This window comes from Garra rufa, chromosome 7, assembly GCF_049309525.1.
Source record: "Garra rufa chromosome 7, GarRuf1.0, whole genome shotgun sequence".
NCBI classification, from domain to species: domain Eukaryota; kingdom Metazoa; phylum Chordata; class Actinopteri; order Cypriniformes; family Cyprinidae; genus Garra; species Garra rufa.
Genome location: NC_133367.1, coordinates 49,686,040 through 49,710,643, shown reverse-complemented (window position 1 = coordinate 49,710,643; position 24,604 = coordinate 49,686,040). Strand labels below are relative to the sequence as shown.

General features: G+C 34.2%; 1 protein-coding gene and 1 long non-coding RNA gene across 2 annotated transcripts in view; both read right to left on the bottom strand.

Moving 5' to 3' along the window:
- The window catches only part of LOC141338218 (NLR family CARD domain-containing protein 3-like), a 32,446-nt gene extending 9,969 nt beyond the window's left edge, over positions 1-22,477 (bottom strand). The window contains exons 1-6 of the mRNA XM_073843764.1: positions 22,445-22,477; positions 22,004-22,196; positions 20,062-21,838; positions 15,301-15,387; positions 12,526-12,699; positions 8,183-8,356 (exon numbers count right to left, since the gene is read on the bottom strand). Of these exons, the coding sequence (XP_073699865.1) occupies positions 8,183-8,356; positions 12,526-12,699; positions 15,301-15,387; positions 20,062-21,838; positions 22,004-22,196; positions 22,445-22,477 (2,438 nt within the window). The remainder of the gene's footprint in view (positions 1-8,182; positions 8,357-12,525; positions 12,700-15,300; positions 15,388-20,061; positions 21,839-22,003; positions 22,197-22,444) is intronic.
- A 133-nt stretch (positions 22,478-22,610) lies between these two features.
- LOC141338967 (uncharacterized) lies at positions 22,611-23,198 on the bottom strand. Its single transcript, XR_012355883.1, has 3 exons — positions 23,132-23,198; positions 22,781-22,888; positions 22,611-22,672 (listed from the first exon to the last, which is right to left on the bottom strand). It is a non-coding gene; the product is annotated as an uncharacterized lncRNA (long non-coding RNA).
- Positions 23,199-24,604: the final 1,406 nt, after the last annotated feature.

Sequence of the window (24,604 nt, the reverse complement as noted above, 5' to 3'; positions counted from 1 at the left end):
AGTTACGTCATTTGGAGCCAGAGCATGCGCAGTAAAGGTTCGTTTGGAGCCAGAGCATGCGCAGTAGTGTCGTGAGGCGGAGCCGCGGTGTCAAAGTCCCGCCCAAACTCCCGCAGACCCAATCGCACGATCACAATCATGACACCACACCCCGTTTTTATAGCATCAAATCACTACTTAAAAGCAAACTTATTAGAAAAACGAACACCTGAGCATGAATCAGCATTATAAGAACTACCTCACACGATGGAAATCACCTTTGGAAAAAAATTATTTGCAGTGTAATTCGATTATTTAGTTTGGCTCACGTCCCATTAGATTACATGGGGAGGGCGGGGTTTATGACCTATACTGCAGCCAGCCACCGGGGGGCGATCGAAAACTTTTGGCTTCACTTTTCAGGACACCTACGGCACGCTTGGAAATTACAAACAAGTAAAATGTTGTTTCTTTGTTGATTATATAACAACAACTTGGAAAACAGACAAAACAGAAAAGGTAAAAGGCATTATTTGAGACAAGAGCATATTAATATAATGCAGGTCCTTTTCAATAAATTAGCATATTGTGATGAAGTTCATTCTTTTCTGTAATGTACTGATAAACATTAGACTTTCATATATTTTAGATTCATTACAACACAACTGAAGTAATTCTAACCTTTTACTGTTTTAATATTGATGATTTTGGCATAAAGCTCATGAAAACCCCCAAAAATCTAAAAAAATTAGCATATTTCATCCGACCAATAAAAGAACAGTGTTTTTAATACAAAAAAAGTCAACCTTCAAATAATTATGTTCAGTTACGCACTCAATACTTGGTCGGGAATCCTTTTACAGAAATGACTGCTTCAATGCGGCGTGGCATGGAGGCAATCATCCTGTGGCACTGCTGAGGTGTTATGGAGGCCCAGGATGCTTCGATAGCGGCCTTAAGCTCATCCAGAGTGTTGGGTCTTGCGTCTCTCAACTTTCTCTTCACAATATCCCACAGATTCTCCATGGGGTTCAGGTCAGGAGAGTTGAGCACAGTAATACCATGGTCAGTAAACCATTTACCAGTGGTTTTGTCACTGTGAGCAGGTGCCAGGTCGAGCTGAAAAATGAAATCTTCATCTCCATAAAGCTTTTCAGCAGATGGAAGCATGAAGTGCTCCAAAATCTCCTGATAGCTAGCTGCATTGACCCTGCCCTTGATAAAACATAAAATTTTATTTTATTGGTCAGATGAAATATGCTAATTTTTTGAGATAGGAATTTGGGGTTACCCCTTCAGTCGAATCACTTCGACGTTACATTGGGATGTCGCTTGAGAGACCGATCACCTCTGAGCCTTATTAAAAAGGCCAATTTTCAATTGGCCTTTTTAATAAAGCTCAGAGGTGATCGGTCTCTCAAGTGAGATCCCAATGTAACGTCTCCGTTCCCTCCTTCGGGGAACGAGGGTTACCTTCGTAACCTAGACGTTTTCATGAGCTGTATGCCAAAATCATCAATATTAAAACAATAAAACGCTTGAACTACTTTCAAATGTGTGTAATGAATCTAAAATATATGAAAGTGTAATGTTCATTAGTACATTACAGAAAATAATGAACTTTATCACAATATGCTAATTTTTTGGAAAGGACCTGCACTGTAAAAAGCATTCAAGGGTGTTGTTCATAGGAATTTATTAAAAAAAAAAAATTATTTCTCCCAATAAATTGATTCCCTTTTCTTTTTGAATTCATTTAAGTTTTGCAAAAGTAAAAAGTGTGATTGTTTTTGTAACTTATTCCCTATCAAAAAATTGTTTTTTACTGACCTTCACAATAAAATGCTGGTAACACTTTCTATGAAGCCCGTATTTATAATACATTATAAGGGTATTCTTAAGGCATTATAATGAATGCATAATGCATTATAAAAAACCTTATAATATGTTATATCATCTCATGAGTATTCATAAGAACAGTTTTAATGTATTATAATTTTTACTTTTTTGTGGTTATAGCTTTTAAGAGAATGATTACCTCCTCATAGTTATAACATATTATAAGTCTCATATCTTGCCATGTTTCTCATGTCACTTTACTTAAAGCATACAAAGACCACTTATAAGTAATTATAATAATATTTCCCAAAGAACCCTAAGATCAGGTATCAGTTTAGATAAATGTGTAATATGAACAGTTTGATGATTTTGATGGTACCCTTCAGACAGATTTTGATAAGTAACTCTGCAACTGCATGTCAGCTAGCAGTAATTATTATTATGCTGAATATATGCTAACACTAAATTTCGATGTTTCCCCAAAAGACAAACTATTATGTTATATTATAAGTAACTTTGCAAGTACATGAACATTCTACCTAGCCCATCCATAACCTAAGCCTACTAATACTCTAAGGAGTGTTAGTTGGCATGTAGTTCGAAAGTTTAAGCTTATAGTCAATAGACTTAGGGGACCATCAAAATAAAACGTAATATAATGTAAAAAATAAATGTAATATGATATAGTCCATTATAAATTAAGAAGATTTAATATGCCGTTCATTGTGTGTTATAAATGATCATAATCTTAAGAGTTATAACCTCAAAAACTCAAGTATTATAATGTATTATAATTGTTGTTATGATTATTCATGAGATGGTATAACATATTATAAGGTTTCTTATAATGCATTATGCATTTATTATAATGCCTTAGAAATGCCCTTATAATGTGTTATAAATAGGGGCTTCATAGAAAGTGTTACCAAAATGCTTCTACAAAACTCTATTTAAGTGTTATTATCTAAAGTATAACGTCACGACCGGCCCACATGCAGAACACCAACATCGTTGCTCGTTGTCACCTGAACCGGACCAGTTTCGGATTTCTGTGGAGTTTTTGAGAGCTTTATACAACGATCAACACATGTAAGTAACTATTTACATTGCATAAAGTTGCAATGCGGGTTTACCGAAGGTCTTGAAATTAACATTAATCTTAACAACTATTGCTAACGTTAACGTAGTATAGGTATATTTGAGATGCATTGCCAAATTATGTTTCTACTTAGTTTGGTTACTTAAAAAAGCATCGTCATTTTGTTTATTTATGGAGTCTAATAATGTTAGCATCGGTATTATGTCTCAAATCATTTGTCTTAAATGTTCTGCCTCTTTCCGAATTAGCTAGCAAAACAGTAACATGGTCTCTCATCCTCGTTGTGTCAGTTAAAAGTTACGTTAGCTGCTAGGTTTGTTGTCACAGTTGTTCCCTGCATGATTGAAAAAGATGGGGGCATTTTTTGGCGCCTCTTTCTGCAATGCATCACACAAATTCTTAAACTTCATCTTTTTATATATTTGTTTGAAATATTTTACATTGTCTTAAACCATTTGTTCAATTAAAAAGATTAAATATTTATTTTGCATTGCAATAACTTGATCCTTATATTTTCCTAAACTCTTCTTTCATTTAAGTTGCTTTTTTAGGAGACCATCAGATCTACTGGAAGGAGCAGTTCATGGAGTAGGTAAGCTCTATAGAAGGTGGAATTGAGGTAAATGTTTCAAAGGTTTGTCCATTTAGAGGAATTAAGGTACCCAAAAGTCAGTTATTGAGAGTTGGAAAAAAGGGAAAAAAAAACAAAATTTGCATCCCTTTCTATTTTTAATGACAGATGGGATGGCCTTGTAAATTATACAGCGCTGTTGTACCAGGAAAGAATGATAATCTAAAACATTATAGACTGCATCATGGGACCTTTGGACACAGCCATGCCTTGCCTTGTACTCATATAGATTGTATAGTATACTACAGTATAGTATAGCACTGGTTCTCAGTCCTGGTCCTGGGGGCCCCCTGCTCTGCATATTTTACATGTCTCTCTTATATAACAAACCTGACTGAGATCATCAGCTCATTAGGAGAGAGAGACCCATGAACTGAACTGACGAGGTGATGATCTCAGTCAGGTGTGTTAAATAAGGGAGACGTGCATAATGTGCAGAGCAGGGGTCCCCCAGGACCAGGATTGAGAACCACTGATGTATAGTAAAGAATACAGTGTGGTTCTGTATAGTACAGATCACAGAACCACACTGATAATGACATTGTATGTTTGTACAGGGTTTCTGCAGATATGAACAAGTGAAATTTAAGACTTTTTAAGACCTTTTTAATACCACCTTATATGAAATTTAAGACCGAACCTGTAATGGAAATAGATATTATATTACATGCATACATGTAATATTTAATGTGTTTAATGTAAAAAGTAAACACAATTTCATGGCTGTCATAAATTAAATTTATTACTACAATACACAGTGAACTTTTCATATCAGCAGATACTATTCCACACAAAATATCCCCATAAAAGTACCACTAGAAATATCTGATGTAAAAAAAAAAAATTCTGAAGCAATATTTTCATCAGTGCTCTATTAGCTTTTACATCTTAAATCTGCATATTTGATTTACCTTTATAAAGGACTTTTTTTACTTTTGAAATGTATGCATTACCTTTGAAATTTATTTTATGAATTTATCAATAAATTCTAAATGGCTGTTAGCAGTGAGATTACATAATTTACACTGCATTAAAAGTGAGATTAATGTTTTAAATACATTTATTGATTTATAAATATATACATTAGAAATGTTGGGTGTGGAGGCATACTTTTAAACACACTAAACTACCAGCAGGTGGCGGTAAGTCACTTCATGAGCGAGTTATTTCAACTGATTCGATCAAAACGCTGAATTACGGTATAGCAAAACATTGCTAGGAGAATGCTCCTGCTAATGTTGCATATTGTCTAATATGTAAGTAACTACTTGACTAACTACTTTTTTATTGAGCTAAAATTAATGTAACATTTGTGAGAATTTTCAGCAAAAAGCTCACTTGGTATATTACTGAACTATATCATGTTATAAATAATCTATACATTTTAAATGTTTACCTCAGTGTGTTTCTTTAGAGTGCTGTTACATTCATTTGTTTTAAAGTATGTCACAAATAGACCAGAAATGCACTATCCATTATCAATTTCTGTTTACGTTGAATGTATTGAAATATGAATCTTTCTTTCTTTCTTTCTTTCGAAGGCTGGCAGTCAGCTAGCTCGACCTATATTTCTTCTTATTATTATTGATAACATTATATACAGAAAAAGTGTTCTGCTACTCTTCTGCTACTGCGATTCTGAAGACGCAGTAACTTCCACAGAGGGAGAAAAAAATCTAGTTGTTAGCAACTGGCCTTAGCCAAGCCCTATATTCAGTTTTTTCAAGCTAAGTATCGCTAAACTTGTACTTCCCCATAGCTAAAAAGTTAAATCCATTTTACTTCTGCGGTACAATCCGAGAGAGACTCGCGCCAATAACAGAAAGCTGATTGGCTATTGCATGCTGGTCTCATTTGTAGTTTAAATACAGCAAATTATATTTGGAATTGTGAAATAAGTAAGGGATAATCAACGGTTTGCCGTGCGTTAAAGGATTTTAAATGCACGACGTGGAGGCTAATAGTGCATTTTAAATCCTTTAACGCACGGCAAGCCGTTGATTATCCCGCTTATTCCATGGTTATAGACAAATTAAAACTAGGATTGATATTTGCAGCGCAAAATTTGACTGAATGGATAAAAAAGACGGTTATTTTCGTCAGTTATGACACGCAGCTCTAGCATTCTGGCCGCTTCAAATCAGACTCAGAGATTAAATAGTCCGGTAAGATCACATTTATTTGAATGAAATATAGCATTTGTTTCAGTAGATTATCGATCGACCAAGAGAGAGTGTGAAGGCAAGAGAGATGACAGTTGCGTGTGTGTGTGTATGTGAATGTGCGTGCGTACCTGCATGCTGTGCGTCTCTCTCTACAAACAACAATTCATTCAAAAACAGCAGCTTTACCACCCCGTTGCTGATGCATATAATGTAGCGATCTAGTATCTATGCTATTTTAATAAGGATCGCAGGCAAACGCTGACAAGAAGTTTATGTATATGCGCAGCACAATGCGATCTCCGACCTGTCTCTCTCTCTCTCTCTCTCTCTCTCTCTCTCTCTCTCTCTCTCTCTCTCTCTTGATTAAACTGACTTGGAACTACCTGTGCATTAAACGGTTTTACTGCACACCTGCCAGCCAATCAGAATCAGTATCCAGACATTCCATGGAATAAAGAACTACAACACCACGGAAACAACAAAAAGAGAATTTAAATGAGCTTTAGAGGTAGCGTTACATGGACATCGGAAAAATAAGACCTGTGTAAAATTATTTAAGACCTAGAACATCGAATTTAAGACTTTTTAAGGCCTAAAATTTTGATTTTTAAATGTTAGACTTTTTAAGACTTTTTAAGACCCCGCGGAAACCCTGTTTGTAGTTATATTGCCTGCAATATTCAGTTTTCCTTTATTCACTACCAACTATAGGATCCAAGTACCTCGTGAAGAAGAGACACGTGACTCTGAGATGCCTCATTCAATACATGGGAAACAGTGGGCAAGAATCATCTCTGACTACTATGTAAGTATTGTTTAAAAAGCATAGTTTGACTCTTTTGGGAAAAGCACTTATTCCTCAGATATCAATCTTATGTCTGTCTGAGTTATAGTACGGCGCTGGAGTTGGGGATTGGTTAGCTTGTCTTAGACAAATACTGTAATTGGTTGGCAATGGCTAGTCTGGCTCTGTCAAAAGTTCAAAAACACACCTACAAACACCCAAATGTATGTGTAGGAACCAGGGTCCCATTTTTGTCTTTCAGTTGCTTGTGGACTTGATTTAAAAAAAATAAAAAAATAATTTTTTTTTTTTTTTTTTTTTTACTGCAGTTTCACAAAAGTAAAATCCTTGTTTTACATTAATGCAGGAGTCGTAATCATCTGATGATAAACTGTAAGAGTGGCATTTTCAGAACTTTTACTAAACCACACCTTTTGAAGATTGTTCTCTGTTGCAACTTATTGTTCTGTTTATTCTCATACAGGGACAAACGGAGAGCAGCGTCCATGAGGATTTGAACATGTGCAGATATATGTCTGTCGTGAACCAGTGGGCATCATCATTGAGGGAAACCCAGTGCTTACTGATCTTGGAAATTTGGCCAGGGCATGTTGCCTGCTTCCGGGAATGACATTTGCTCCGAACCTGCAGTTTCCACCACAACTCTGCAAAACATTTGAGGTTTTCCAAAGACTTTTTGTGGGATTTGACACACTGCGCCCAAAGCCTTCCTCCCGTTTACGTCATTTGTAACGATTATGTAATTTTTAATGTTAAAATGTCTACAACATTAACATTAAAATTGCTAACAGAAACTTAGTGCACCCAATTGTATGTACATGGCAGCTGTTAATAAACGTTGGAAACGAATACCTCTCTTTCCTTATTAAAGTTATGGCAATACTAACTAATTATTTCAAGTGGATTAAATAAATAATTTGTCTAAATTAAGAGTAATAGAGTAAATTATTTATTTAAAATCAAAAAGTTAAATTTTTTATTTTAAATGTTACTAATTTGGTCCCATTTTATATTAAGTGTCCCTAATACCTGTGAACTTACATGTGTAACTAGATGTGTACGTAGCATGTAACTACAGTGTATGTACACATTGGTATATTGTATCTACAGCTCTAATACTGGTATAATTACACACATGTAACAACTCACTGAATAGCATTTGTAAGTACAAATGTGTAACAGGACATTGGTAACAACAATTTTTTCACTTCTGGAAGTACACATGTAACAAGAAATATGCAACTACATTTTGTAACAACAATATGTACTCACAAAAGTTTTAAATATATGATCTATAGAGTTCTCCATGGTCACATACTTTGATATGTCAGCTCAATAAAACAGGCCATGTGCCAAAGATGGGGGTAGCTGTGAGTGAATAAATTAATATTTAGGCCATAAGAAAATAATAAATTGTATTTCTCACGCAGGTTGTCGAATTTATGCCTACAGAAGTAAGCCCTGTCTATAGGCTCTGCCCAGTACGGGCTATTATTTGTTATTCTGGTAAACATGTCTCAAAATAAATATCTATTTTTATTTTCCACAGAAGAAAGTCGTACTGTTTTGAAATGACTTAAAGATTAGTAAAGTGACAACAGAATTTTCTTTTTTTGGCAGTATTTTCACACAGTTTTTGTGTTCAATAATATAATAACACTCACCATAGTGTCTCCAGTTTACAGTGTGGATCCTCCAGTAGAGCAGACAACAGCTTCACTCCTGAGTCTCCTGGTTTATTATATCTCAGATCCAGTTCTCTCAGGTGTGAGGGGTTTGATCTCAGAGCTGAAATCAGAGCAGCACAGCCTTCCTCTCCAATACTGCAGCTATTCAGCCTGCAGAGAGTGAAGAACATGAATGATCTCTGAGATTGTGTTTAATCTTTAGGGTGAGAGTGTGTTTGTTTGTGTGTTTGTATGAGCACTACTTTTTCTATACACCAGGATTGGCACTATGGAGATTTCAACTTGCCAGAACAAGCACAAGCTAAGAAACTAATTGAAATGCACTTTATCACATGATTCCTGACACTAGTTCATTATTTTTGTTCTTCAAACCATATAGTACTATATAGACAATAATATAAAAATATTAAGAGTAACATTATAGCAGAGATGTTCACAAGTCTTTAACCTGAAGTCTGAGTCGTATCTTAAGTCTTTGGTCACGAGTCAGAATCGAGTCTCAAGTCATTTAATGGCCTGCTAAAAAAAATCCATTCAAAATCCTCATATATTAAAATCTTCCTATTTATGAAGCTGTTAGAAAAAATTTATAGACAAAATGTATGATCTGTGATCTGCTTTTTTTAAGAGGTGTTGAGTTGTAAGTGTGAGTTTCTTTAATCAAATTCTATTATAAGAGTCCTATCGATCATGACACATAAGGAAATATTTGACACAGGCCTCTATATTTTCTTCCAAGCAGAGGTCCAGACAAAAAAACAAAAATTTTTACATGTACACTGTAACAAAATTCTGTAGTTTTCACAGCATTATTACTGTAAAATGAACAAATACATACTGTAGATAAATACCGTCATACCGCATTATAATTTGAAATAATCCAGTGAGGTTTCTGTGAGATTTCAGCTGGTGAAAATACTAGTGTTCTAATCATTTTGGCCACCACTGTATAAATGTTCACTATTTTTATTTTCACTGAGATTAAAAATGATATTGAAAACACTTTTCTAAGTTAGCTTTTAACTCCAAATAAAATCAATAGATATCACTGTTATTTTATGATGCTGTTAACACTTTCTCTGACAAGCAGCAGTCATGAAAACTGGTTTGTCATGTAATGTTTGACATATACCCTGTACTGGAACTAAAGATTTTATAGTTAAAATGTCACGTAAAGATAAAGTGTCTGGGTCCAAATGCAGGAGAGTGTATTTAATTGACAATAAACAGATAAACAAACAAACAAACGGCCAACACGGCACACACGACTGGATCTGGGCAGGAGCAGGATTCACATAAAACTTGAAAACAGAGACAGGAAACAAACCATACAGAAGACAGGTTACAGGAAACAATGCAGACTCACCAGGGTAGTGGAAGTGTGGAGATTATAAAGACAAATCATAAGTGTTATCAGCTGGGGAAGACAGGTGACAATCAAGGCAGGTGCAACAATCAGAGAAGTGTAGTGCAGGGAAGGGAAAACAGCGACATCGTGTGGCGAAGGGAAAGGCAGCAGCCCAGAGCCATGACATAAAATCTATACATTTTTAGGTTTATTCAAAATAAAACATGTTTACAGACTGAAAAATAAAAAATTGAAATGTATGATATTTTTAAATGTATTTTTACATTTTAAAGTCAATAAATGTTTTTTTTTGTGAAAAAAAAAACAGTTCCTTAATTTTAGACTACACACATTTTTTGAAATTGGGGTGAATTTCCCTTTTACGTGACTCTTGTGGGAGGGAGGATTATTATTATTATTATTATTATTATTTTTTAAGCGATTGAGGGGAGCTTTTTTCCCCAAAAAAATGTTATTAAATGTTTGATCATGCTGTGTACTTTAGTTTTTACAATAGGGCAATTATTGAGTGAGCATGAGCACACCGTCTCTGGAGAGCGCAGAAGTGCTGAATGGTTTAAATACTGGCCAAACTTGAAAAGAAATGCAAATTATAAACTTTAGTGACGATGTAAACTGTGACAATTCCTGTTTCAACCGTGCAGTGTGCAGCTCGCTTATAGTGCAGACGCGATGTGGTCATTTAAAGACAGAGAGCTTGCGGAGATTCACTCGTGCTGTTTGTAAAATAACTCCTCACAGAAAGATTTCTAATTATTTTGTAAGTTATTTAATAAAGAAATATGAATTGTACCTCAACGCAATTGAACACCCTACTGTGAATATCAGTATCTTATAAATGTGGAAACAACTTTACTCAGCAATAGGCTACCCCTTCTGTGGTATTTTAAGAGTAAGACATTTTTCAAAACTATTCTAAATATTTATTATATTTGTGTAGGCTATATTCACAATAAAAACAACACTTTTTTTTTTTTTAAACAAACAGCAGCACCAGCTTCACACATTACTAACCGCTTTGACTTCATTTCTGTCATATGTCTAACAAAAAAGTTATTATTGAGAACAGAGGTTTAGATGTTGAATGGTTTGTTTAAAGTCACCATTAATGTGGTCAGTGTTTCCTTTAGTTGGCCTCAAAAAAGCCAAAAGAAAACATGATCAGGTGGTGTTGGCTGGTTATTAACAATGACATAATTGTTGTGTAATGGCCTGATACACTGATCTCATCCAGAGTCTAAATGTGTGATTGCTAAATTAATTTTATATTGTCGTTAAAGTTATGTTTTAATCTGGTAATATGATGCTTCCCAAAACACTTTGCACATATGACCTGTTCACACACATTCATTAAGAATCAGCAAATGAACCTCAAAATAAGCAAAATGCTTTATGCTGCAGTACATTCTGGGAGCACCAATCAAAAGTCATCCATGCCTCCCAAAATGCACTGCAATATGAATAAATGAATTGTCTTATTATTTTCTTTTATACTAACTATTTGCTTTAGTTTTTGCTATTTGTGTTGTGATTTTTTAGTAGCTTGTTTCGTGATGTTCAAAGATCTGTATATCTGAATTTTTCTTTGTTATGATAATGTGCTTTAAAAAACAATGTTATAAAGACAATGACCTAGTGACCAACTAAAGCAAACACTATTCAAAAAATGGTAACCTTCAAATGAAATTCACTAAAACTATGAAAATAAACCTCTGTTAATTCTCAGTGTGAACTTCTGTGTGACAAATAAAGTCAAACTGGGGTGCGTTTCCCAAAAGCATCATTAGCCAACTATGGTCACAACTTCTGTTGAACTCTGTTGGTAACGACTGAACTTGTGACCAAAGTTGGTTTTGGGAAACGCAGCCCTGGTTAGTAATGTGTGAAGCTGGTAATGCTGTGTGTGGAGCTGTTTAATCCTCTGCTTTTATTTCAGTTGATTTCATCTGAGGCTGTGACTGGAAGTCAGTTGTAGTAATTATAAATCATTTGTAATATTATTTCTTAAATGGGAATTCTTGCTTTGATTAAATCTATATCTTTTTTGTTTAGATCAAAACTTGAATTTAAATTCATTGACTTTCTTCAACAAGAAAAATATACTTTCGTGCCAGATTTTATAAAATAGTTTTCATAGAAATATTGTTTAGTGCAAGTCATTTATTTTTCTTTGGCTCAAGTTATAAAATATCGATGTGAACCATTAAATGTGAACCTGGACAAATCTGTTTTACATTCAGCACTTGTTTTTTCACAGTCTTGACTGCAAATGTTTGTGATTTGTTTTTATATTATTTTATTTGTTATGTACTATAGATTCTGACAATTCAAACAAAAATCAGGCTCCTGTATTCATGAAATCAATTACTGTCTTTGGTCAAAAATGCAAGTAAATTAAAATGTTATTTGTGTGCTATACTTTTATATTTTTAGTAGCTATATACAGCAAAACTACAGCGCTTCCATTAGACTATTTTTTATGAAGCTGTCAACACTGTAACCTCTGACGACATGCAATCAGTTGATGAACACCCATTCATATGTAGACTATTGTTATTAAATTATAGATATAACGTTTTTATTTTATTAACAAGTTGTGTTTTTCCTGTTTTATTCGTTCAATATTAAGAAATAGGTTTTCAAAAATTGTTTTTCAAGAAAGAATTCAACCCCCCAAAATGTAGTTTGTCTATGTAACAATATGAGGTAACTGTCGCTGTGATATTAAAGACAAACACTAAAGTGCTGGTGTTGAAAAAAAGGCTCCAGCAAAGTATTGCAGTTAATAAGATGCATTAAATGATTATTTATTAATTTTTACATGTATTTTAAAATGATTTGAACTGAGGGCGAGAGGGCAGCGAACAAAACCACTTCAACATAAAACAGTTTTTTTTTTTTTTACTTTTTACTCCAAACCTTCTAGTTACTGATATGTGATGAGACTCACCATAGTGTCTCCAGTTTACAGTGTGGATCCTCCAGTAGAGCAGACAACAGCTTCACTCCTGAGTCTCCTGGTTTATTAAGGCTCAGATCCAGTTCTCTCAGGTGTGAGGGGTTTGATCTCAGAGCTGAAATCAGAGCAGCACAGCCTTCCTCTCCAATACTGCAGTATCTCAGCCTGTAGAGAGTGAAGAACATGAATGATCTCTGAGATTGTGTTTAATCTTTAGGGTGAGAGTGTGTTTGTTTGTGTGTTTGTATGAGCACTACTTTTTCTAAACACCAGGATTGGCACTATGGAGATTTCAACTTGCCAGAACAAGCACAAGCTAAGAAACTAATTGAAATGCACTTTACCACATGATTCCTGACACTGAACTAGTTCATCATTTTCGTTCATCAAACCATTTGTAGTACTATATCAGACAATAATATTAAAATATGAATAGTAACATTATAGTATAACATATTACTCTGGTGTTTTTGAGATTGTGAGGTGGTTGAGAGGGCAGGGAAATTTGGAAAATAGACATCACTCTATTAAAGTAGCATTTATGAATGCTGTTTCCTCTTAAATAAGTACTCTTCAAACAGATTAAAATATTCAAGTCTTGGTGCCACTGAGTATTTGTAGATCTGTTATTCATGAAATTGATAAATATTTGTCAATTTGTATTTTTGTAATTATTTATCTATATGTTTTATTTTGGATTATGTTATATCATATTATATTTGGACTCGTGTGGTAGTTTACAATGGGGCTAAAGATGCACAGACACATTTAAAATTATTACAGACTTATGTAGCAAATGAGAATCATTAAAATTACAGGCTTATATTTTGAAACAAAGGTCTTGTTTATGTTTTCAGCTTTAACTGGAGCATTTAAAAAAAGATGGTATTTGGTGTTAAAAAAATAAATAATCACCATATTTTAATGCAACATCATATTTAGTAATATATCATCACTCACAAGATATAAACAATCTTTTAATTAAGATAGTATAAAGCCATTTTAAGTTATAGGATCTTCAAGCAGTGTAAGAATCTATCACAATCTTTTTATTTTTCTTTAGATGAAATAATTCCTGTTTTTTTGTTTGTTCGTTTGTTTGTTAACCTCTTCAGCTCTGCATCCCCCCTCATCAGAGTTATTGAACAGAATTAATAAATTGTGAAGAAGTGAACTAGACATATATGCCATTTGAAAGCTTATAAACTCAACTTTCTTGTCCATCCCATCACTTTTCCATTTATTTTACATAACATAACATAACATAACATAACATAACATAACATAACATAACATAACATAACATAAAAGGTTTGAATTTACCTCCATAAACAATGCCCCCTTCGTGAAGATGATGAAGTAATATTTATATTCATATTCATATCGCTCAAACTGACCAAACATAGATGAGTCATTTATCAAATGAAGCTTGCCTTAACACGTTTATGTCGACTGGTGATTACGTCATCACGTATTGTGTCATATGTCTGAAAAGCTCCCAATCAGATCTGTCCAAAGAGACACAGATCAAACTCCTAGACCAATCCGATCTCGATTTATGTCTTTCCAAACACGAGGGAGGAGGACGCACTGCTCATGAACTGGACACCGGCCCCTAGCGCTCACCGCGATCTTGACCAGAGTTAGGACACTATGATTTATCAACAAATACTATAATAACTATGAATTATTCCTCCCATGTGTTCAAATTTAAGGTGTTTTGTGTAAAATGAGACCATTTTTATCCATTTAGCCCAATGTATGTGGGAATAGGACACTTTTTAATTCAGGGATGCCTTATCTTGCAGAATAGAGACCCCTAGAGGACAAACTGCCTCCCTTCAATGAAATCTCAGTAAAATAAAAATAATAATAAAAAAAAAAATAATAATAATAATAATTATTATTATTATAATAATAATAATTTAATCTCAGTTAAATAATAATAAAATTTGATCTTTTATTTGTGTTTATCAAAATATTATGAAAAAATGCAATCAAAAAATAGTAATTATTGCACCCATGTGTTTAAAGAATGTTAAAAAATTACTATGAAATGAGACCATTTTTATCAATTTACTCCAATGTATGTGAGTAGGTGCTCTTTTGAATTCAGGGATGACAAAATCAGTAAAAAATACAAAATATGCCGCAGAGCTGAAGGAGTTAATAAATCCATTTTACAGTGTACTCAGTTAATAAAAGTGAATTATTTGATCAAAGCAGAATATGGTACAATCATTGCTGAAGGGGTTGTTTTAGACAATAATTAACTTAGATATAATGTAAAACATATTACTTTAGTTGAAATATTTATATCAATATTGTAGAACTATTGCCCCATACTGGTGAGTCTTTTACCTCGAGTGTGACATAAAAAGCTGTTCTTTCCACCTCATATATTTCTATATTTTCCCTTTGGAAGTTGCATTCAATATTCATTTGTCTGATAACTCTGAGGAGACACGTGTCTTTGGCCCGATTGTACTCTAATACTGGTGTGCAGTAATGAAAGAAGCACTTCTAGATTCTAGCAGTCACTGTAGCTGTGATATTAAAGACAAACACTAAAGGCTTCATCAAAATATTGCAATTAATAAGATGCCAATTTAATTATTTTTATTTATTAATTATTTATACATTTAATTAAAAAGGGTTTGAACTGGGGTGAAAGGGCAGCAAACAAAACCACTGCTTCAGAAAACACATCTGAGTTTTTACTTTTTACTCCAAACCTTATAGTTACTGAGATGTGATGAGACTCACTCTAGTTTCTCCAGTTTACAGTGTGGATCCTCCAGTAGAGCAGAAATCAGAGCAACACCTTTCTGTGTAATAAGACATCGGGAAAGACTGCAGAGAATAAACAGAGAAACTAAAGATGAGTTATTAGTGCTGGACTCATGTGTCTAATGTAATTGCTGATAAACACAGATGTAATACATATCATAGATATCAATTATTAAACCAGGCACTGAGAGTGACTCAGAGTCAAGTCCCATTTTAATAGATTTCAGACTCAAAATTAAATTAATTCAGATTTGACTCAACAAATAGGACCCAAATATTCCCATAAATATTTGTATTCAGCCCGTTTATTGTGCAGCAGTACATTTACATTTAGTCATTTAGCAGACGTTTTCATCCAAAGCGACTTACAAATGAGGAAAATGAAAGCAATCAGAATCAACAAAAGAGCAATGATATGCAAGTAATATTACAAATCTCACTAATTCCAAAACGTCAGTTTAGAACTAGTAACGAAGGAAAGTTGAGTTGCTTCATTAAAAGCCTATGATTACTGTATTAAAACCTCACTGTATCATGTTTGAGTATTATGAGAGAGAGAGATGGACTGAGCAAGTGATTAACGGACCTGCATCTGATTCATTATTCATATTCACGATCATATGACATTAGTTTAAAAGTTTACTGAAGAAAATATTAACATCCATTCTTCTGTTAAAGGTGATTTTGCTGCTCAGTCCATTTATTCGCTGTGGCAAACTGTTGTTGAAGCTAAACATAACTTCCGCTTAAATTTTCAGTTTAAAAGTCCCAAAGTCACATTTAACTGTTCACTCATAAAACAGTCTCTTGTCGCCATCTAAAGGCGGAACAATGTAACGTTAACTAAAATCACCATCACGAACACAGGCACGCTTCTTAATACTAAACAATTATCATTAAATACATCATTTAAAATATAGTTTACATTTTTATTTATTGAGTAATAATATTTAATAAACAACAACAACAAAAACAGCTTTCAAAAAGTTGCTAGAAAAGAGAAAAGGCAGCTTTCTGATATACAGCATTGAATTGACATAAACATGCTACATAAACTATCTTCTTCTCTGGAACAAATAATAGATTAATGAGACCAAAGACTGCCCCTTAGATTTACTTACAACGAATTACATGTCATGTGTAACCACTACAGAGACATCGGTAAATTCCAGAAAATCTGGCCATGGTGAGAGCGCTCTCGAGCGGATTGATGAGTGCAGAACGCCCCCTGACGATATGGCTCTCACACGTCCGAAAACGATAAAGCACATTTTCAAATAGACGTTATCTTTATTAACAAACTGCATACCAAACAGTAACCATATTTTTCTGGAGAAAAAAAAAGTAAAATGTCACATGACTACATGCTTGCATCTATTGTCCCTTGTGTGGCATTGACTAAAAATCTTTTACTTTTTCCCCAGTTTCACCAAAAAGCATTTTGTCTAATAACCAGAGGTGGAAAGTAACGAATTACATTTACTCGCATTACTGTTATTGAGTAGGTTTTTTGTGTACTTCTACTTTTTAAAGTAACTTTTAAATTTTGTAATTTTACTTTTACTTATATGTTTTCATTTACGTATTGTACTTAACTACATTTTAAATATCATCCGTTACTGAGTAAAAATAAATAAATTAAAAAATAATAATACAAAAAAATGTATTTAAAAATATTGCGTGGAGGGAAGGAGGGGATCGCGCACCGGAAACTACTGATTGTTTGGTGAGCGGGAGAACAAACGCAGCGCGCTAACTCAAGAAAGATGGAGACGGACAGATTTGCAGAGTTACATCTCTCGGCTGCATGTATGAAGCAAACCGTCGCGCTAATGTCAAGGTAATAAACTTGCGCGTGCCTAATGTATAACACTCGTGTATATCAGAGTCGTACATTCTGCACGCATAAGTCCGCTATTGATTCACAAACTATGCGCGTTCTCTGGGCTCTGATCCCTATCGTATTTTTGCGTCAAAACATTTGCCTAGTTGTCCAAATTATTGTCCTGTGAGTGTTTTATAATGAATGCTCACCCATAGAAGAGGAGTGAGGCTCTGTGTTTATGAGCATCAGGCGCGCACTGACAGTTCAATGATTGTGTCTGTGTCGAACCTTCACATCGATGCGTTTCAACAGATTTAGAATGTATTTGCTGTAGTTTGAGTTCGTGTGTTAATGTTTTTATGGAAACAGTAGATATTCAGTCAGTCAAGTTCAAAGGGATAGGTTTAGTGGTCTTTTGGCATCTCCCTGTCCTGTTTGGTAAGGCAGGTTCACTTATTTAAGAAAAAGTACTCTGAAGTTGTAAAGAATGTCTTCAGTAAGGAATTCAGGTGCTTTAAATCTGTATATATAATTTTAAAAAGTTAGAATTTAGCAGAGGTTTTCTTTAAAGGTTATAAGGTATATTTAAAGTTTTAATTTAAAGTTTGTTTGAATTTTAAGTTTTTTTTATAACATGCAGTAGAAGAATAGTAAGGCAAAACAAATGTTTTGGTTAATAAAAAAGACTTAAAAATAAATACTTTTCTCTTTACTGCGGAACTAAATAAATAAATAAATAAGATAATAATAAATAAGAGGACATGTCTGGCATAGGGGGGCCTTGCAAAATTGAACGGAGAAGGAGGGGGGCCCCGCAGTAAAAAAAGGTTGGGAGCCCCTGCTCTACTGAATTCACAGTTTATGCAACATTCAGTGGTTGTGATGTTTAAAGTTTTATGGGATTATTTGCCTAAAAATGTCCCTAAATGTTTTATATGGTTATTATGGTTTTTGTTGTATCTTATTTATGTTTTTATTGCACTTTAATTTGTAAAGTTGTTTCCTCAAATAAAAACAACAAGGTTGAGAATTATATCCCCTTGTTTTTTTTGTTTTTTTTTTAATAACACTAGAATCCCCCACCCACTGCTGTTCAAAAAAAAAAAACTTTACTTGAGTAGATTTTTTGACCAGTACTTTTACTTGTACTTAAGTAAAATTTAATTGAAGTAACAGTACTTTTACTTGAGTAGCATATTTTATTACTCTTTCCACCTCTGCTAATAATTTATGAATTATTAGATTGAATTTAAGTTAATCTGAATGTAACTTTTAAGTGATTGGTAATGATCCCAATTCCAATATTTATAATATCAGAGAGTCACAACCCTGTTCCTAAAGGCATATTGACTTTGCACAGATTAGACAAATCTCTCTAATCAAACACTTGATTCAACTCATCAGGTCATTAGTAGAGCGCTTTATGATGATAGCTGAGTGTCAAATAAGAAAGACCTTAAAATATACAGTAACACAGAGAAACCAGCTACATTACATTTGTTTCTCATCACTTTATTGTGCACTTTTTGCACATAAATTAGCATATTTTTACCGTGGACATTGAAAATGATGCATGTGTTTTTCCAAGGGTTAAAGTCATCGGTTAATTTCCACTTTGAAAAGATTTCTGGACATTGTAAGCATATTTTCGGACTGTTTTGATCCATATTCCTGTGAAATTGATTTATCTTTATTTTATTTTATCATTATTCTTTTTTTAAAGATATAAAAATGGTCCTTATCAACCTTGACATGGCAATACAATTCTATCACATTACTTTGGTGAGCTTTTGGGCTGGAAATCGTCAACCCGATCTGGCAACACTGCTTGAAGATTAAGGCGGGGCTTAGCAAAGGGGTGGTTTGAGTACACAATTAAGATATCTATAAAATAATTTTGACTAGTCAGAATGTTAATTCTAGATATCTACATTCAAATTCTTCCTAGTCACAAAGCTGAATGCGGATATCTCCAAAGAAAGATCCTCCTAGTCGAAAATCTGATTGAGATATCCAGAATTAAATTGCAGATATCTTTAAATAAGTTTTGCCTAGTCAAAAATCCAATTCAAGATATCTACAACTGTAATTCGACTAGTACTAAATTATTTACAGATATCTACAAATGTATATCTTTAAAAATGATGAATTAAAGATATCTCCAATTGGATTATGATTAGTAAAAACCCAGTTAGAGATATCTTGAATTATAATTTGCACTAGTGGCAACTCAAGTAGAGATATCTCTAATTACAGTTCTGTCTAGTGAAAATTCATTTATAGATATCTTTAATTACAATTTCTACTAGTCAAAACTCATTTGTAGATATCTGAAAATATTTTCCAATGGAAGTTAATGAAAGAATATGACTAGTCATAAAAGCATTATAGATATCTCTCATGTATATTACGACTAGTCAAATTAACATTGTAGATATCTTGATTGTAATTATGACGAGTCAAAACAGAATTATGACTAGTGTGGCAAAGAGTATTTAATGCTAAAACGGCTTGCCATAGAAATGCTCAGAAGTGACGAGAGGAGTTGAGAAAAGCAATGTTCCTTTCCAGCGAATTTGACGATCAGTGTTTGTGTACATTTCTAAGCCTTATATAACAAAGATATATTTCTTTACATGTATATCTGATGTACAAACAAAGGGTCATGACATTACACTAATATATATATATATATATATGTCCAATAATTTAATTTAATCTAATGAAATTAAATTATTATACTTGATTATACTATTATACTTTAATTTTAATTATTTTATTTATTTCAACAAACGCTAATGCAATGCTGAGTGTGCCAAATAAGAAAGACCTTAAAGAAACAGTGTAGAGAAACACAGACCTATACCTTAAAAAATAAAGTCAATAAAACAAAGACACTGTAAAATACTCACTCAGCCTTTCTAGATGCTTTGATCACTGGCAGCAGCTTCAGGAGACATTCTTCTGATGGATCAAAATTAGCCAGTTTAAACTCATCCAGCTCTTCTTCTGAGTTCAACATCACAAACACCAGAGCCGACCACTGAGCAGCAGACAGAGAGACTCTAGAGAGACTACGTAGTCCTATGATTGTTTTTTTTCCTCTGCTCAAGTATTTCTGGACTTCCTGCTCTAGTGAGCGATCATTCAGTTCATTCAGACAGTGGAACAGATTGATGGATTTCTCTGGAGAGGGATTCTCTCTGATCTTCTGTTTAATGTATTCAGCTGTTTCCTGATTGATATCAGAGCTGCTTACTGTCTTTCTCAGGAGGCCTTGTAAGAGAGTCTGATTAGACTCTAGTGAGAGACCTAGAAGGAACCGGAGGAAAAGGTCCCAGTGTCCGTTCTCACTCTGTAAGGCCTTGTCCACTTCTCTCTTCAGTAAACTGGTCATTGGTGACCTGAACTCATTCCTCAGTCCTGTGTTTTGTTCAGAAAAGGACAGCAGCTTGAATAAAGCAGCAAGAAACTCCTGAATACTCAGATGAACAAAGCTGTACACCTTCCCCAGCTGCAGTCCAAACTCCTCTCTGAAGATCTGGGTACAAACTCCTGAGTACACTGACACTTCTCTGACATCAATGCCGCTCTCTTTCAGGTCCTCCTCATAGAAGATCAGGTTCCCTTTTTCCAGCTGTTCAAAAGCCAGTTTACCTAGAGACAGAATAGTCTTTCTAGCCTGATCAGGATTGATTTCATATTTCCCATCATACTTCTGTGTCTTCAGTTTGGTCTGAAAGATCAGGAAGTGTGTGAACATTTGTGTGAGAGTCTTGGGAATCTCTGCACTCTCTGCTTTACCCATCATCCTCTCTAGAACAGCGGCTGAAATCCAGCAGAAGACTGGTATGTGACACATGATGAACAGACTTCTTGATGATCGGATGTGTGTGACGACTCTATCAGCCAGACTCTGATCATTTATTCTCTTCCTGAAATATTCCTCCTTCTGAGGGTCGTTGAATCCTCGTACCTCTGTGACCTGGTGGACACACTCAGGAGGGATCTGATTGGCTGCTGCTGGTCGAGAGGTGATCCAGAGGAGAGCAGAAGGAAGTAGATTCCCCTTGATGAGGTTGGTCAGCAGCACATCCACTGAGGCTGATTCTGTTACATCAGACAAGCTCCGATTGTTTTGGAAATCTAGACGTAGTCGACACTCATCCAGACCATCAAATATGAACATGACTTTGTAGTCTTCATAATCTGACGACTTAAATTCTTTGGTTTCTGTGTGAAGGTGGTTTAGAAGATCCACAAGACTGAGATTTTTCTGTATCAAGTTCAGCTCCCTGAAAGGAAGTGGAAATATGAAATGAACATCCTGATTGGTTTTTCCTTCAGCCCAGTCCAGAATGAACTTCTGCACAGAGACTGTTTTTCCAATTCCAGCGACTCCTTTAGTCAGCACAGTCCTGATGGGTTTGTCTTGTCCAGGTGAGGGTTTAAAGATGTCATTGCAGTTGATTGGTGTTTCCTGTGTCTCTGGTCTCCTGGACACTGTCTCAATCTGTCTCACCTCATGTTCATTATTGACCTCTCCACTGCCTCCCTCTGTGATGTAGAGCTCTGTGTAGATCTCATTCAGACGTGTTGAGTCTCCATGATTGGACATTCCTTCACTGATTCTCTGATATTTGTCCTGGAGTCTGGATTTGAGTTTTTGTTGATACACAGGCATCAGTTCTGAGCAAAGGAAATAACTGTTGTTATCGGCAGAGCAATATTTTAGAAATGTATTTTTAGGTTTGATATGTTAGATGTGTCGTGACATTCAGGAACATTAGTGACTGAAGACAGAAGGTTGATCATAAAAATACAGGCTATAATCTGCTGATCCAGAGCTCTTACTGGTCTGTAGTGTGTTAGCGAGGTCTGTCTGGTTCATCTTCCTCAGGATGAGCAGTGTGATCTTCAGAAGCCCCTCTCTGACTCTGTTATGACCCTCATCATCATAATGGTCTATTTCAGAGCATTCTGGGTAATCTGGACTCAGTAGTCTCTTAAAGCTTTTTAACTCAGAGACGATTCTGTGCTCAATCTCCTGAAATCATAGTAAATATTCAAACAATAAACCTCCATTCAGTCACAGAGAAGGTGAACCAAAGGATCAATACACAAGAGTTAGAGCATGAATACTTATAAACATCACTGAATTATATCACATCTGCTAATAACTTCCACTGAATGCTTAAACATCAGCGTCTACAGATACTGAGGTTAAAAGAGGGAGTTTGACTGGATTGACTGTTTGCTAGATTGATGTTCATCTTTGTGCAGCAGTCAGGTTACATATGGATTCAGCTTCTCTACTTTAGTGGTCATTGATCTGCTTTATAGTACCTTACCTTACAAATTATCTTAAATGTGAAGAAAAGTAATTGTGTCTATTGAAGAGAGAATTTTACAGATTTATTTTAGGGTTATTATGTTTCGGTGGACAAACACACAAAACCAACCTTGAAAATGGAGTCTAAGTTCTTCTTTGCTGTTTGTGATTCTGGTCCTTCAGGTTTTTGACTGTAGTTAAACAAATATTTATAATTTTTGTAAATATGTGTTATATTTAATGCAAATCAGCAAATAAATTAATTTCATATGTGTTTTATACTGTAAACTAAACAACACCTGAGATCAGCAGATGATTCTCCCGAACTGAAATTAATCGGTTTACCCATTGACGCGTCACTCTTCATGGACACACAGCTGGGTTCAGGAGATTCATTCTGACAGAGACTAAAATAACAGCAAAACAAAATTGTTTCTCAAAGTTTCTGAAAATATCATCATGCTCTGACAGAAACACCTTTATTTTCTAAAACTTCCTCAAAAAGTTAATCTTTCACTTGAGGGGTCTGTTGTGACTTGATTGTTAAAAGGTTAATATATTTCCTTAAAAGGAATGTCATTTTCATTCATGTAGTATTGTATTTATTATTTATACTGAACATTAAAATGTGAAATGTCAAGTTTTCTCACCTCTTGACGGTCTTTATCTGTGTGTCATGTTCTTTAGAGAGATTCATTCTGGAGGCCATGGTTTCATCTAAAAGCAGATACAGATGTTGGTCCACAGATTATATTTAAATTAACTTTCTCAAATTCACCTCTGTCTCATCAGTCAGTTCACAGTAATGACCTGCACTCATTTAATATCCTGACATTATTTACACAGAATCAAATTATCCACAAACTGCAAAACAAATCCAGAGCATTGTGCGCTGTGTTAAAATGAAAGTAAAGGTGCAATCTGACGATTTACAGACTCTGTTTTCTCTCCTAATGTCATTCAAACTACTTTTTAAATATTTGATACTGCTTACTGTTGTAGGATTGAGTTTAGCTATTCAAGATGATTGTGAAATTGAGATACTCACTGTGTTTTTCTCTCTTAACGTAGTTTACTTCCTCATTCACCAAACAGATCCTGCTGTAAGAGTTTCACTTTCATGTGTCACCTGACAAGGAGGAGTTTGAGAATATTAATATTTAATTTTATTCTTTATTATTTAAAGTTATAACCCCTAAATGTATTTCTCTCACAGATGTACTCTGAGTATTATTTAACTGAATATATAAAGGCAGTTCTCTCTCATATAAAACTTCTGGTTCTCTGTCGACTTCCTCACCACTTGCTCCTCCTACAGGATATGAGTGGAATATTTGAACAGTGTCCAGAATAACAAACAAGATCATTTTCAGCCTATTTTTGGTTCATTTTAAATATTTAAAATCTATTTAACACTAAAATAGTTGCCTATAGTCTTTTGCAAAAATTTAAATAGACTTTTGCTCTTTGAAAGCATATAATGTCTTACAACTAAAATAACTTGAGCCATATGAAACAAAGTCTTAGGTAACATTATGAAACACTACAGCAGGAAATTGATTACTTTGAGGTAGACTTTTATTTGAGATACAGTGGGTTAATATGACTTATTTGTTCAGTGTTACAACTGCCCTCAAAACTCTGACTTCTTGCATTTAGTTTAATATTAGTCTTATCCTTAGTGAAAATATATCAGTTGTATTATTAATTAGTGCACATATAGTTCTTTCTTGTCAAAAGATGATTGGTGTATTTCAAGTAGTTTGTGAGTTATTAAGGAAAATATTATATATTTTTTACAATTGCCCCTGGTCTACCTTACTTCTTGAGTATTTAGGAGGTTCAAACTAATCACAATCGTAGGCTATGTAAAATAATAATAATAATAATAATAATAATAATAATAATAAAAATAATAAAAAATACCAAAATAAAAGTAATCACCTCTAATGCATTTCAATTGTGATTTAACACATGCTTTTGTTATTTTATTCTGGGGTAAAAAATAATTAAATAAATCATGAATTAATCCACAAATGCTGCTCATACAGACTAGTGGTTTACAAGCAGAGAAAATCAAGATGAATTCAAATAATTTCCATCATTTACTATTATTATTATTA